The sequence below is a fragment of the Halyomorpha halys genome, unplaced genomic scaffold (assembly GCF_000696795.3).
Source record: "Halyomorpha halys isolate HHAL.00 unplaced genomic scaffold, Hhal_1.1 Scaffold686.1, whole genome shotgun sequence".
NCBI classification, from domain to species: domain Eukaryota; kingdom Metazoa; phylum Arthropoda; class Insecta; order Hemiptera; family Pentatomidae; genus Halyomorpha; species Halyomorpha halys.
This window is the reverse complement of record NW_027114454.1, coordinates 404,342-419,755: the sequence shown is the minus strand read 5'-3', so window position 1 is coordinate 419,755 and position 15,414 is coordinate 404,342. Positions and strand designations below refer to the sequence as shown.

Sequence of the window (15,414 nt, the reverse complement as noted above, 5' to 3'; positions counted from 1 at the left end):
TTTTGTTTTTAGCCCTGAAGAAGGCTAGAAACTCTAGCCGAAACGTCGGCACATTAAAATAAGTTAGTCATACTTATTTGTGTTTCATTGACCGCACCCCCAACCATCTTCTCCTCATTTATCATCCACGGTCAACTATCTCTCATAATTATAATTCTATTATAAAATCTAAATCATCATTCCTATTACTTATCACATATAATGGGATGTATAAAAAAGAAATGACCATTTTATTATGAAATTAAATATGTACCATAATAAAATCAACCCCTTGGGTACATTTGATGAATGAAATTTGTCATGCACTTGTTTTGAGTAGTTTCTCTACATGCCTGTTTTATACCATTATGATCTTACTTCAAATTTACTTGTAGCATTTTATGTACAGTTGTAAATATCAAAAAAAAAAGTTTTTATGATATAAAGGAAATGTTATAAATATAGCAAATCAAATTTGTTCCGAGTGCAAGCATTTTTTAAATATAAATCTGTACCCAATGGGTTAAATCTATTTAATGTTTACCAGTAACTGATACTCTCATATGAATTATTAAGTAAGCTTGCTTTTGAAGATATAACTCATACAATATTGCCTAAATTCATCAGTTGCAGAAAAACAAGAAAGATGTTGGTTTCTTGTGAACTCATAATAATAAAACAATATTGAAAAACAAAAATTAAAGCTGTTGAAGCAAAATGCACATTGTTTGAAAAATTGAGGAGTGGACACATTCTTTGAACAGAAGAAGTGATCAAGGGGCACTGAGGTTCATCAGCAAATGTTGAATATAATCCAGCTACATTCTGGGGAGAATAGAATGTAAAGGGATATTTAAGTCACCAACTTTATGCCATGGGAAAAGTAAAAAAGAGCAGTAGACTGGTTCTCCATGGCTTTATGCCCCAGCAATCCATTAAGAGGATAGAACTTTGAGAAATTCTCTTGAAAAATTCAAATGATGTGATATTTTGGCAAAGGATTGTCACTTGTAGATATGTACTGGCAAAATCATAAGTAGGCAATGGTTGGATTGTAATCAAACTACTTCTTTTGCTGTCGGGAGACTGATTAAAACAAAATCCATGTTATAGGTTTTTTGGAATGAAGAAGGAGTTATCCATAACAAATTTGTTGCTGACAGATGTTTTGAAACAGTTAGAAAGTATGCTTGCAAAATTACCACAATATTACCCTACTTAAACCATAATGATGCACAATTCCAGCAGGATAATGGTCAAAAATTTTCAGTCGGGCAAAGGAAAAGTTGAACAATGTCCATGGATTGGACTTCTGCCATGCACAGCAAATAATCCAGACTCCATTCCATCATCACTTATTTTGTTACATGGTCTACTTTCTTTGAAAGAAAATCATTAATAGGTTGTAGAGAAGGTTACCCACTATACCAGAGCTATTTATTTATTTATGAATAAAATCTTCCACTTTCAATTAATGGCCAGATGGTCTGTATATATTTTTGTAACTTTATCTGAGAACTGAAAAACTTTCCACCTGTGCAATTTTATTTTAATCATATAAGACCTAGACATTACCCAAGCTAGGAGAGTCAGAAGTTAATGAGCCATATATCAAGAACATACCACCATCAGACCAGCTAAGCTATGTTTGTTTTTTACATCATGCAGTATAAGGGTAGTGGTTTATTAAAGCACAGACTTAAAAGTCCTAGAAGAGGTGACGACTTGCCTTGCATCTGGTGCGCCATTGCGCCTTACTGAAGAGATCAATTATGGTGATCTATTTAAATCCTCTCCATGTGAATGTGTCGACCTGTAGATCTTTGAGTGGTGCATCTGCGGTTGGTGTCTCCTCTTGTCTCCCTTTTGGTGGTTTTCTGTCATACTTTGTGTGTAGACTAACTTCACAGTTTCCTACAACTTCTGTATCTCTTGTCTTCTTCATCCCCCACCAAAAGTATCTTGTCTTTAATGCTTGAAGGGTATCTGAGATGCTGTGGTGATTTATTTTGCCTTGATGATATGCTACAGTCACCTCTCTTTGGCGTTCGTTCTCCTGAAGGGTTTCAACCATCAGCTTGCATCGGGCAAATGTACTGTCCATTCCTATGTATTCATCACGCCATAGCCGCTTGATCTTCTCCCAAACTGTTTGGAGTTCCCAATGTATAAGTGACACTTTTCTCCAGGTTTCAAAGCATTATTCAATGTTCTACAGATCTGGTCGTTCTTCATGCCTGGCTGCAACCAATGAAATGAAAAAATAATTTTTATCTGGGATATATATGCCTATTTATTTGATTACAATGATGCAGAGGTTTTGTTATACAATAAGTGAAGGATTAGGTGTTGTTTAAAGGAAGAATGGATGAGGTCTGGCGAATGGAGATAGGAAGAGAATTCCAGAAGGAGGTTGCACATATGACGAAAGATTTGCTAAAGAAGGTGGTATATATAGGAGGGCATATATAAATCGATCAGTTGGTATCTGGTGTTTAATGAGTGGATGGATGAATGAAGAGTGAGGAGATCAAGGATGTACGTAGGCTTTTTGATTTTAAGAACTTGAAATAGGAAAACACCAAGGAGGTATTGCCTTTGGGAGGTTGGATAGAGGCACTTCAATTCGATAAACCAGCAGGAGACTTAAGAGCGCCTTGGAAACCCAAAGATAAATCTTACAAAGAAATTCATGAGTTTCTTCAGTCTCAACTCTAGTCCTGCAGATAGCCCTCCACATACCAAGGAACCATAGTCAGAGGGGGGAAGATGAGAGAGGATACTAGGAGCTGGCGGGTGTTCTGAAGAATGGAATTATTGAATCTTAGGAATTGTTTGAATACAGTTATGGATTTGCGTGTGATTTGGGAAATGTGATTATTCCAGGAGAGTTATTGGTCGAAGGTGACTCCAACGTTTTTTATTGTAGGATAGAAGTGAATCGGTTGGTTGTTAAGGAAGAGTAGAGGACAGTAAGGTAGGGAATGAAGGAGGCACTTGGAACCAATAAGAATGGCCTTGGTTTTTTCAGCATTCAGGTTCAAATCATTGTTAAATAAACACCCATGCGTTAATGCTATCAATATCTTCTTGTATCTTTTGGATGACCTAAAGCATCTTGGAGGGATGGAAGAATAGATAGATTTGGAGATCGTCTGCATATAAGTGGTATTGTGTGTGGTTAATGGAATCAGGAAGATCGTTGATAAAAATGGAGAGAAGGGTTGGTGAAAGTGGGGACCCCTGAGGAACTCCTCGTCTCAGAAGAAGGGGAGAGGAAAGAGGTTTATTCGAAATGATTACTGTTTGAGAACGATGGAACAGGAAGGAGAGGAACCACTTTAGGGCACTATTTGACATGGAAAGGTTTTGAAGTTTATTGAAGAGGATCTTGTAGTTAACTGTGTCAAATGCTTTTGAAACATCAAAAAGAACTAACATTGATTTATGATGATGGACTATAGAGGATTGGAGGTCTTGGGATATTTTCAATAAAGCAGATTGTGTGGAATGTTGAGAGCGAAAACCGGTTTGGAAAGGATTAAGGAGAGCTTTTTGCTTGAGAAAATTATTAAGTTGGGAGTGGACTAACCTTTCTAGTGGCTTGGCCAAATTGGATAAAATGGATATGAAACGTATTTGCACATTAAAATTTGGCCCACAACATATCAAAGGTTGCCCATACTTGCTTTAAAAGATGCAAGTCAACAAGAAACATGAATTCAAATTCACAATCAATTTCAAATCTTTTAGGAATAAATCAAATGTATAAACACAACATACATTCAAGTATCTGTGTGAGTTGAGTACGTTTTTTGTCATGGAATAGCCAGACAAGGTGAGAAGGAAAGAGGAAGGAAAAGGATGATCAAGTGTGTCAGAGGAGATCAGCCACCAAACCACACACTTGTGGTTATCTTAAATGAATGCAATTGGAACTAGGGAAGAAGCACAAAAAATCTAGAGGAATATAAAAAGGTAAGAAAAGACGCACATAAAATAATGTGAACATCAAGAAGAAAATTCCACAACGAACAACTGGCAGAAATGGAGGAAAATTTCAAGAGGAAAGAAACTAGACTCTTTTACAAGGTATTCAAGAGAATAATTAAAGTGTACATCTCCCTTTCCCCCTCCCAGGACTGGTAATGCAGAGAAAAGACGGAACTCTGACTCTAAACAATGAAGAAAATTGTGAAATTCTAGCAGAATATTTCAAAAACCTCCTTAACTGTGAATGAGAAATTCCTAAAATAACTCCTAATGAGAAATTAGTGATAGAGAAAAACACCTCACAAACAAAGATTCAGACCCACCGGATGAAGAAGAAATAGAGGAAGTAATAAAGTAACTTAAAAATAATAAGGCCTCTGGTGAAGACGGCGTTCTGGCTAATTGTGGAAGTTGGCGAGTGACGACTTCAGAAGGAAATTCATGGAAATGCTTATGGACGTTTGGGAGAAAGAAGAATGGAATACATCCTTTACTAAGATATCCTGACCGACCTAATACATCCTTTACAAAAAAAAAGGGAGTCCAATACCAATGTTAATAACTATAGAGGAATTTCATTACTATCAGATACGTATAAGATTTTCTCTAAAGTCCTGCTGAATAGACTGGAATTACAAATAGATCACAAAATAGGAGATTACCAAAGGGGCTTCAGAAAAGGAAGGTCCTGCCAGGAGTGAATTCTAAGCCTTAAACTGCTTGTAAAATACTACACTACCAGAAGGAAAAATCTCTATATTTCCTTTGTTCACTTTAAAATGGCCTATGATTCCGTGGATAGGGAAACCCTACTTGAAATCCTGAAAGAATATAGAGTAGACCAGATAACCCTAATTTTAATAAAACTGACTCTGACAGATATAAAAACTAAAGTGATGAAATTTCAGGGTCTTAATAGCAAACCTTTTCAGTTAAAAACAGGGCTAAGTAAGGCATGGCGAAGGCTTGTCTCCCATACTTTTCAACATAGTCCTGGATAAAATCATGAATTCGGGGGCAAAATAGCTCAGTAGGGAACAAAAGCAATCATATAAAAGTGAGTTGTTTGGCATTTGCAAACGATTTCGCACTGTTGGCAGAATCATAGGAAGAGAGAGGCTATTAGTCAAATAAATACCTTACAAATAATAGCAGAAAAAGCAGCCCTACAAATCATACTGAAGTAAATGTCAAGAGAAAAAAAATAAATACTAGATATAGAAAGATAAAAGTGACCAGAAAATTTAAGTATTTGGGGGAAATAATATGTCACAACGGTTCTGACAAAGAGAGCATCCAAGAGAAAATTAGAAAGTTTAAGCTTTCAAAAAGGCAAAATTTACATTAAAAAGAAACTCTCCTCCAATGCAAAGTTAAGGCATTACAACTTTGTGATAAGGCCTGTGATTTTATATGGGGTGGAGACCACATGCCTACAACTTGGAAAAGCTGCTGAGAATAGAAAGAAGGATCTTAAGAAAAATCTATAGGCCAAGGAAAACACAAGAAGGTTACAGGCGAAGATCTAACGAAGAGGTCTACAGAAACATAAAAGACCTGATGTTAACACCATGTATATTAATTGAAATGTAAATAGGCAGTAAATTAAATCTATTGATTTAATTTCATTATTTACAAGGGTGGTCTGAAAAGTTTCTGACCTAACAAAAATACAAGACATTTTTTTTTTTTTTCAACATAGTCTCCTTGTAACTCTACACACTTCTCCCAGCGATGCTCCCATCTCAGTAACTCATCCAAAAAGTACTCAGCGTTTTTCTCTGCAAAACAATTGTTCGTGAAGGTGATTGCCTCTTAATTTGTCGAAAATATTTGTCCTCTGAGCGCAATTTTTAAATGAGGGAACAAAAAGAAGTTACTTGGGATTAGATCTGATGGTCAAGCAGTTCAAACCGTAATTATTGGATTTTCACCATGGCAACCGCTGAGGTGTGAGACTGGCGTGTGAGCAAACGGCTGAGGTGCGTTGTCTTGGTGAAACAGGATTTTCTTTTTCTGCAAATTTAGCCGTTTTCCTGCAAGTTCTGCCTTCAGCTTGTCAAGTAATGGTGCATAGTATGCTCCTGTAATGGTTTTTCCTTTTTGAAGATAGTTGATTAAAGTAACTCCATGACTATCCCAAAAACAGTCGGCATCACTTTCCTAGCCGAGAAAACAGTTTTTGCTTTTTTTTGAGCTGGTTCCAAAACTGGATTGGAAAGGATTAAGGAGAGCTTTTTGCTTGAGGAAATTATTAAGTTGGGAGTGGGCTAATCTTTCTAGTGGCTTGGCCAAATTGGATATTGGCCGAAAGTCGGAAACTGAAGAAGGAGAAGGTACTTTGTTTAATGGTCGGACGAGGACTTTCTTCCAGGCTTTGGGGAAAATGGAATTTTAAAGGGAGAAGTTATAAATCTGCAGAAAGGCAGGAAGAATGGTAGGGAGGCAAAGTTTGATGATCTTTACAGGATTATTGTCCGGGCCGTAATCATTAGTTTTGGACTTGATGACTGCTGAGATTAAGTCATCTGGGGAAACATTTAAGAAATAAAAGTTATTGGGATCAAATGGGACTTCAGGAATGTGAAAAGATGAAAATTCGCATAAGGTTGTTGAAGGAGGAGCAGCAAAGAAAGCATTAAGCTCGCCGGGATCAACTGGGTAACATGGACAGGATTTAGAGTTTATAACGGTGGGACGGGGGGTTCTTAAGGATTTGAGAGCCTTTGAAAGTACGGGTTTTAAGAGGAGCGTGTTGGTTTAGGAATTTAAGGAGATTCAAGGATAGGCGTTCAACCATATCGTCAATAGATAAAATCGTTGTGATATTGCTCCTCCCATACTTGTTACACTCAACTTTGTCTAATCCAGTGGTTCTCATCTTCCATATAACCTGCCACCTCTTGTCATTAATAATCTCCTCAAGTTCCTCCATATCTATTGGTCTTCCCTCACCACATTTTGTTCATCATCCTCTCTCGGCGTCCATTCTTGTAGAAATTGACTCACTCCGGACGGTTCCCCGTTGTCTTTTTCCAAGGCGTTCACAGTTATGGCTCTAGATAACCAATCAGCTACCACATTTTCTTTGCCTGGTTTGTATATGATTTCCATATTGTACTGTCCCAATAACTCCTTCCAATGCGTAATCCTGGCTGAAGACTCCTTCAACTTTCCCACCCATTGCAGGGGCCCATGGTCAGTGTGTACTTTAAACTTTCTCCCGAAAACATAGGGCCTAAAACAGCCCACACTATTCCCAAGAGCTCACATTCCAGTGCACTATATCTGGTTTCCGTCTCTGTAAGGCGCCTACTAGAGTATGTCACTGGGCGATCTCCTTCTTCACCTTCCTGAGACAACATGGCCTCCAGCGCATACTCACTGGTGTCTGTAGTGATATTGAATTGCAAGGTGAAGTCCAGGAATGCAAGCACTGACTCCTGCTGCAGCTTATCCATGCACCCCCTGATATTATCTTCCACCATTTCACCATCGGGGTCATGATCACCTATCTGCCTTTCTTGAGTAGGTTGTTGAGGGGGGCGAGGTATTCCGCCATATCTGGTACAAATCTTATGTAATAATTCAAAGTTCCCATCAATCTCCGAACTCCTTTCACATCCCTAGGGACCACGATATTCCTTATAGCTGCTACTTTATCTGCGTTGGGTTTAACCCTGTTGAAATCATGTGTCCCAAAAAATTTATTAGATCCTTCCCCAACAATGATTTCTCTCCTGATAGTTTGAGCCCAAATTTCCTAATCCTCTGGAATACGCTGTGTAAATGTTGCACCTGTTCTTCGTTCTTACTGATCACTAGATGGAAGCATTAAAATGGAACTTTATGTATGGGAGCATTTTTGAGACCAAACAGCATCCTTTTAAATTCATAGTGTCCTCTCTCGAATGTGAATGCCGTCTTATATTGATCCTTAGGGTGCATTTTGATTGATGATACCAGCCTTCAAGTCCAATGTGCTTAATGGGGCGACGGTATTTGCTCAGCCTGTCCAAAATGTCTTCAAATCTGAGGATCAGGTACTTTTTATCTATGATATTCTCGTTAAGCTTCCTGTAATCTATGACCACTCTACTTTTTGGTAGTTTCACCTGGCCCGCTATTTTTTTTCACCGCCCACATTGGACTATTGTATGGGGTTGTACTATCAATAATTATTCCCTGTTGTTTTAAACTTTTGATCTCTTTCCAGATGTGGTGACATAGCGCCTGTGGGTATCTCCTCTTTTTCTCATATGTAACCTTATCTTCTTTTAATATGGTCATGGAATGCTTTCCCGGTTGCCCCGAGCATGTCTCCTTTAAAAATAACATCTTCATATTCTCTCCTAAGCATTTTCCCTTGATATTATTAACCCAGAAATGCATCCAATCCTGTACTTGGATTGTTTCGCTGGGTTTAAGCTGCCCCACGCTGTTAAAGCGTGCCAGGTGTTCCGTGGCATATTGCCCACTAGACTTTTTCAGTTTCTTTGTCTCCCTGATCATCATAAATATGTCCTTCTCTGGTGCCAATTCTCCTCCAAACGCCTTCTTTAATCTTTCCTTGATACTTCTCCAAGGGGTCTCTTCATCCACCTGAATCTGATTTAGGATGCTCCTCTTTACTCTGCAGACGATCACTACTTTTAATGCCTCCACATCTTTGCTATTGATTAGATTTTCGATAGACTCCGCTTCAATTTGGCTTATTAGTCGGTCACCCCCTTTTAAAAAGTGATTTAATTCTCCAGTTTCTCCAATTAATTTTTTTAAGTCTGACACCTCCAGACCAATATATATAAAATATACATCTTTTGTATTACATTTGTTTGTTATTTTATATACCATTAATATTTATAATTCATTGGCAGATGCCAATTGTATGTACAAGATGAAAAACTGAAAAGTAATGAAGTATCCAGTGTGAGTCTTATTATACTTATTGATTTGCAGCTATAATTTCTCATAGATGAAATGAACATGATAATTAAATTTTATTTGTTACACCAATAATTATTTGTTTTTTAATAATTGAAGTATTGATGTCTTTTCCAGAAAAGAAAAGGATCTTTTAAAGGAAAAAAGTAGAAAGGATTCCTTTGAAGAGCTTACTGAATCTTTAAAATTGGCTTCTTTATCTGAATCGTTAAAAAAGGTAAAAGGCATTACATTTAATTATGGTTGTAATATTTTGTAGGTTTTATTACATTAACTTGTCAATAAAAACTTGTAGTCATTCTTTAGTCTTTAATTCATTAACTTGTAAGTATATACTATTGGTAATTCCCAGAATGGGCTTGTAATTTCTGGGAGAAAAAGAAAGAAAAAAAAATATAGATCGAAAAACATTCAAAATTTATTCTTTATAAAATCCTCCTGGCGTGATCATGCATGACAAAGTCTAGCAGATCCAGCCTTGCGATGAATCCCTGCAGCGATGTGCACTTCTCACCAAAGTCTCTCACCCTGCAATGTCTGACCCTGTTGCAGTGTCTGTAATAGGACAAAAAAAAAAAACCTTCAAGCTACTTTCAAACAACACTAAATTCTTTTTGTAAGCTACAAGATAATTGTATGGCATGCTCTAAAATTCCTATTTCAATGAAAAGTTCTGATTACATTTTCAGGAAACTGCCCTAAAAGAAGCTCTGCTGTGTACATTGTCTCTAGCTTTCCATACAGCTCCGCTCTAGGGCAACTGCAATAAATCTGCTTGCTCCCACTCCAAAAAAAAAACCCTTATTGTCACCTTAGTCTTCCACTGTTCTCTCTCTTTCACTGGCTCCAGCTTTGTGAAATTTAATTTGCATAAAATAATAAAATATAATCAGTGCACTCGGACTACAACTTACAACTTTGAGCTTCTCTTATACAATCATCAAACATACTTAAGAATTACATGTTAATAATTTGGCCAGAAATTTTAAGATATTTAAAACATTTTGATAAGTTGATATAATAATTTTAAATAAAAATTGTATAGAATAATTGACACAATCCAAATGTCATACTCCTTAGACTTACAAAATCTTGTTCCTTCTGTACAGTTCTCTATTCAGTTTTAATAGAAACAATAGAGCTAACTATATAAATACAACTCACATGAGTAGAAACTTAATTTCTAAAAATATAATTAAAATTTTAAAATTAACAAAACACATGTCACTTGGTATTGTTTAACACCCGATTTCGAAGAAATTTGGAGCTTGGCAGAACTTACAACCTGCCGAAAACAAAGCTGTAGTGAGGTAAACAACCTCTCTGGTTTCTAAAATTCCCAAATATAACCTCAGTGTAAACTCCCCCATCATAACAAACAAAGTTTTTTTTTTTTAGTTCAGACATTCAAATTGCTTTTATTTAACAGGAACCCCTCTTTTGAAGCCAAACCCAGGTAACAAATTTTTGCAATTCAATCCCAATCAAGATAAACATTGAGAAAGCTCTCAACAGGCAGAGTAAGGCAAAAGTTAGCTATAACTAACAACTAAAAACTAAAGCTAAATTAGCTATAGTTGCATTGGGAACTAAAAACTAACCTGTTAGTTGTTTGCTCAGAGCTAACTCTTGGAACTAAATTAGCTATGATCTGAAATCAGCTACTAACATTTAGTTATGAAACGTTAGGTCATAGCTAATGTTATCAGCAAACTAATATTTAGTTAGTTCTATCTTTAGTTTCAACTGAAAAACTAAAAAATAATATTATTATACAAAAATTCAAGTAGGTTCATTTTAACTTTTCTTATATCTGTCATATGGCCATGTTTATGTTTTCTGAGGTCAATCGATTAATTTCAGAGGTGCAGAAAATGAAAAAATAATTGGTATTACGATAACATACTGTGTGTCACTTTATTTTAACTTTTCGGATTTCTAACATATAGGGGTCCCTTAATATATTTTCGGGGATCCTGAAAATGAAAATAAAATCGATTTTATGATCACGTGCTTGCGTATCGATTTATTTTAACATTTTGGATTTCAAGCATATTGGGGTCCCTATATATGTTTTCAGGGGTTCTGAAAATGAAAATAAAATTGATTTTGTGATCGCGTACTTGCGTTTCGATTTTCCCTTTTTATGTTTTCGGGGGTGCTGAAAATCAATTTATTTTAACTTCTCAAATTTCAAGCCTGCCATATATGCCATATAAGATCTACTTTTTATCTTATAACTTAATATTTTGTGTGAAGTCCCTTGCCATTTACTATAGCCTGACACCATCTAGGCATCGACTCCACCAGGTTTTGAGTCACCTCCTTTCCGATTTCGGCCCCTGCCCAGCGTATGGAACCCCAAACCATAACAGAACCGCCTCCATGCTAAACTGTGGGGACAATTTTCTTTGGATCCAGTGCCATTTTGGGTTTCCTCCACAGAAATCTCTTTCCATCAGGTCCAAAAATGTTAAATTTTCTCTTGTCTGAGAACAAACTTTTTCTAATCTATTAATAGCTCACTGAGTACACATCGTACTGAAATCGAGATATACAGCTAATCTACCTACACAGGTAGTACTTAGGTAGTTCATACGTAAATATGAATGTTGCTATAAAGCTGTACAGTATGGGTGATAATTTAATTTAAGATGATGAGACAATGATAAGTTATGACGTCTCATTGTTTACAAATATTCCACTCAAATTGGTATATAAAATCATAAATGAAAAATGGGAGGAAATCAAATCAAACACTAATATAAAAAATAAAAAATTGTTTCTAGAAGGAATAAAATTATGCTGTGAAAATGGCATTTTCAAGTACAAAGGTGATACATACAGGCAGCTTTTTGGAGTTCCAATGGGCTGAAGTTTATCAATATCATTTGCAGGATTAGTCATGAATAATCTAATAAAAGATGTTCTTTCAAAAACAGGAATTCTAGTCAAAATTATGTTAAACTATATAGATGATACTTTTTGTATATTAAAGAAAACTTAAAATATACTGTTGGAAGAATTAAATAGTCACCTTGAAAAATTAAAGTTCACAATGGAATTGGAAAAGGAAGATAAATTAAGATTTTTGGATATGTTGATGGTAAGGCAAGGTAAGGATATAATCACAGAATGGATGAAGAAAGAAAAAAGTAGTAATATAATATTGAATTATTATTCTTGCCACCCTTATCATATGAAATAGAATGTTATAAATAATTATATTAAAAAAACTATTAGAATAACTGATGATAGTAGGTTGCATATAATAAAAAATAAGATAATTAATATGTTCCTAGAAAATTTTTACCCAAAAAAATTAATTACAAGATTTGAGAAATTAACCTTAAAAATATAAAAAATGAAACAGAAAACGAAATAGTAAATAATAAAGTAAACAATTTTATGGATTCAATTATATTAAAGGACTATCTGAAGATATTAAGAAATCATTTAAGGATTATGATATTGATGAGTACTCATTAAGTCATAGACCCAACAATAAAATCAAAAATTATTATAGTATATTAAATGACAAAATTGATACTAGGAATCAATTGGGATTAATATATGTAATTTCCTGTCTAAATTGTCCAGAATATATATGTGAAACAAAACAATTATTGGATGACAGAATTTATCAACACAATAATACTTTGAAAAACATGAAGAGGTATCCAAATAAAACGGCATGCAACCAAAAACCAGCATATTTTTGATTTTGAAAATACAATGATTTTACGAAAAGAAAATAATACATTCAAAAGGAAAATACTTGAATCCATTTACATATCTGAAAATATTAATTATGCAGTGAATTTCAAAACAGATACAAGAAATTTGAACCAACACTATGCAGAAATATTAAGTAAAATTTATTTATGAAAAATATGGGATAAATTAAATGTTGATAATTATAATTAGCCTTTATGGGAATTTTACTTATAAAATAAAGAGGAAAATTAACAAAAATATAGTTATTATATTTAATTTTAATCCTTGACCTGAGTGGAAGGAAGGTTACAAGCATTATAGTGATAAATTTTAACGTATAAGTGACTGTGATAAAGAATTTTAATTTTTGTTTTAATGTGAAAATTGATTAATTAGGTAATTAGACATGATGTAGGATATACTTATTAACAAAAAATATATGGTTACCTAATGTTTTATGTTTCATAGAAATTGTTGAATTGACCTGGGCAGAATAGCCTGCATGAAGTTGTGTTTTTAAATTATTTAGTTCAAAAATTGTATTAAGGTAGGATAAATTATAAATATAAGAAGATAGTCAGGGTTGCGGTCAAAAAAAGAACAAATAGTTATAAACTATTTATTCTTTTTTTGACCGCAACCATGACCATCTTCTTATATATAAGTTTTACGGTCAACTATACATACATATATAAATTATAAATAATATTGTTAAGTATTTTAATTGTTGAGGATCATAGATGTAATAAAAGCTGTTTTGTGATAGATTGTCCCTGAGGAAGGCCGCATTGGCCAAACGTCGGACTTGTAAAGAAAATAAAAGGTTTTGAGACTATAATGGATATAAATTATTTATTTATACAATATTCTCAAGAAAGTATTTAAGATTATAAATAAAATGATTATAATGGTTATTGTTCTGTTGAACAAAATAAGTTATGTAATTTATGATGAATGACATAGGTAAATGACTTAAATTTCCAGTAACTTTATAGTTTTTACTCTGCCTAGTAATAGATTTTTATTAATGAACTGTTTATCAAAACTCTTGAATAGAGCTTCTGTAACACTACTGTCTTGGGCTGATAAAAAAAAACAAGAAGCATTGTTTTTTTCATAATTCCATTAATTCAGACGATAATTCTTTAGTAGAGGGAGGAGTTATTTCATTTAATTGTAAATTATTGAATGTATTCTTTATCAGTTACAGGGTTTTTTTTTCTTTATTTTTTTAAAAAACTTGTTACTTTTCTCTTTGTTTTCTTCTCAATTTATGATCTTCAACTTCTATATTATTATGTATCTTCAGTCTACAGATCAGTTATTCACCGATGATCCTTCAATGGACTCAGAAGGTGTATTTCTTTTAGAAGAATTTGAGAGTAAAGATGATGAAAAGAAGTTAGATGAATCTGATTTAGAAGGTAATATAGTAATATGTTTAAACATCGATATGCAATCTAATATTTTGGTAAAATTTTATTTATGAATATGTTATCTTATATAATATTTTTTTTTTTAAATTTTACTTTCTCTTTAAAAAGTTTGTATAGATCTAAACATTAGTTCATGAACTTACTAATGTTTTCATTAGTATCTTCTTTAATATTAACCTCTCATTTCTCTAATTCATTTATAAGTGGTGAAGTTGCACTAAGCTCTTATTAAAGAAAAAGTATATGATTTTAAATAGCTAACTTTGAAAACATTAAGAAATAGTTCATAATAAAAAAAGTTACAGTTTCTGGGTTCATTTTTATTATTTTCAGTTTCACTTTTGTAGATTCTGATAATGAAAATGATAGTTATGTTTCTCGTAAGCAAGGAATTTCTCAGCTTGCAAAATCTCTACCAATACCAGTTCCCCAGTTTATGGAAGACAGGCGTCCAAATGATCCAGATCGTGGAGTATGTATTTATATTTTGAAAGTATAGTTTTAATCATTAATATAATGAAGCTTAATGAACACAATGCCAATGATACAGATTACCTTACTCTTTCCACTACATTCACACTTTCAAAAACCTAATCCCGAAGGTCTGACTTATGAAAATCCTCCCACGAAATAATTCTGTAAATAATTCATATGAGAAATAATTCTCAGCTTACTTCTTTTATTACTTTCTTATTTGTCTATCACTGATGATAAAAGTTTAACATATCGTTACTGTAGAAGCAATGTAACCTATCTGAATTTTTAATGAAAGTGAGATGTGTGTGCAATTTTGTTCAAAATTTTATTGAATCTGAAGATTATACTTGTTTAATGAAATTCAGCAAATAAAAACAGTTAGTATTTATATTTTACACAGTTATGCATATATGTTAAATGTATTTTTTTTTACTCTCTTTGAAGTTTGACAAAATTGAGATATGTTAAATTGCCTCTACAGTGACGATATATTACTATATATCGCTTCAATAAATAATAACATAATTCTTTGTGATGAAGTGAAGTATTGCTGGTCACTAAAAGAAGCTAGATTGTCTTCTCTCATTGAGGGTAGGCCTAATAGTGAAATACTTGTAAATAAAGTTTCAATTGATAAAATGTATAAAAAACACATTTTCCTTGTGGCTATGCCATAGTCAGGTAAATAGTTACATTTATGCTTGACATCACGTTTCTACTGTGCCTCTTCATCAACCGTATATTCACAAAAATTCATATTTATTGTTAATTTTTTTATAAATAGATGTCTCCCTAAATAAGTGATAAATAAGAAAAGCTGACAAATAAAAACTCATAATAATTCCAGTGAAAGCAATGTTGCTCATTT

General features: G+C 33.8%; 1 protein-coding gene across 4 annotated transcripts in view; it reads left to right on the top strand.

Moving 5' to 3' along the window:
* The window catches only part of LOC106685370 (uncharacterized), a 36,888-nt gene that overhangs the window by 12,457 nt on the left and 9,017 nt on the right, over window positions 1–15,414 (top strand). For all 4 annotated transcript variants that reach the window (XR_001343834.3, XR_001343833.3, XM_014427996.3 and 1 more), the window contains exons 5-7: window positions 9,034–9,133; window positions 13,943–14,057; window positions 14,417–14,541. Coding sequence is in view for 2 of the 4 variants with exons in the window: in XM_014427996.3 (XP_014283482.1) it covers window positions 9,034–9,133; window positions 13,943–14,057; window positions 14,417–14,541 (340 nt within the window). In the remaining 2 variants the exon portion in view is untranslated. The remainder of the gene's footprint in view (window positions 1–9,033; window positions 9,134–13,942; window positions 14,058–14,416; window positions 14,542–15,414) is intronic.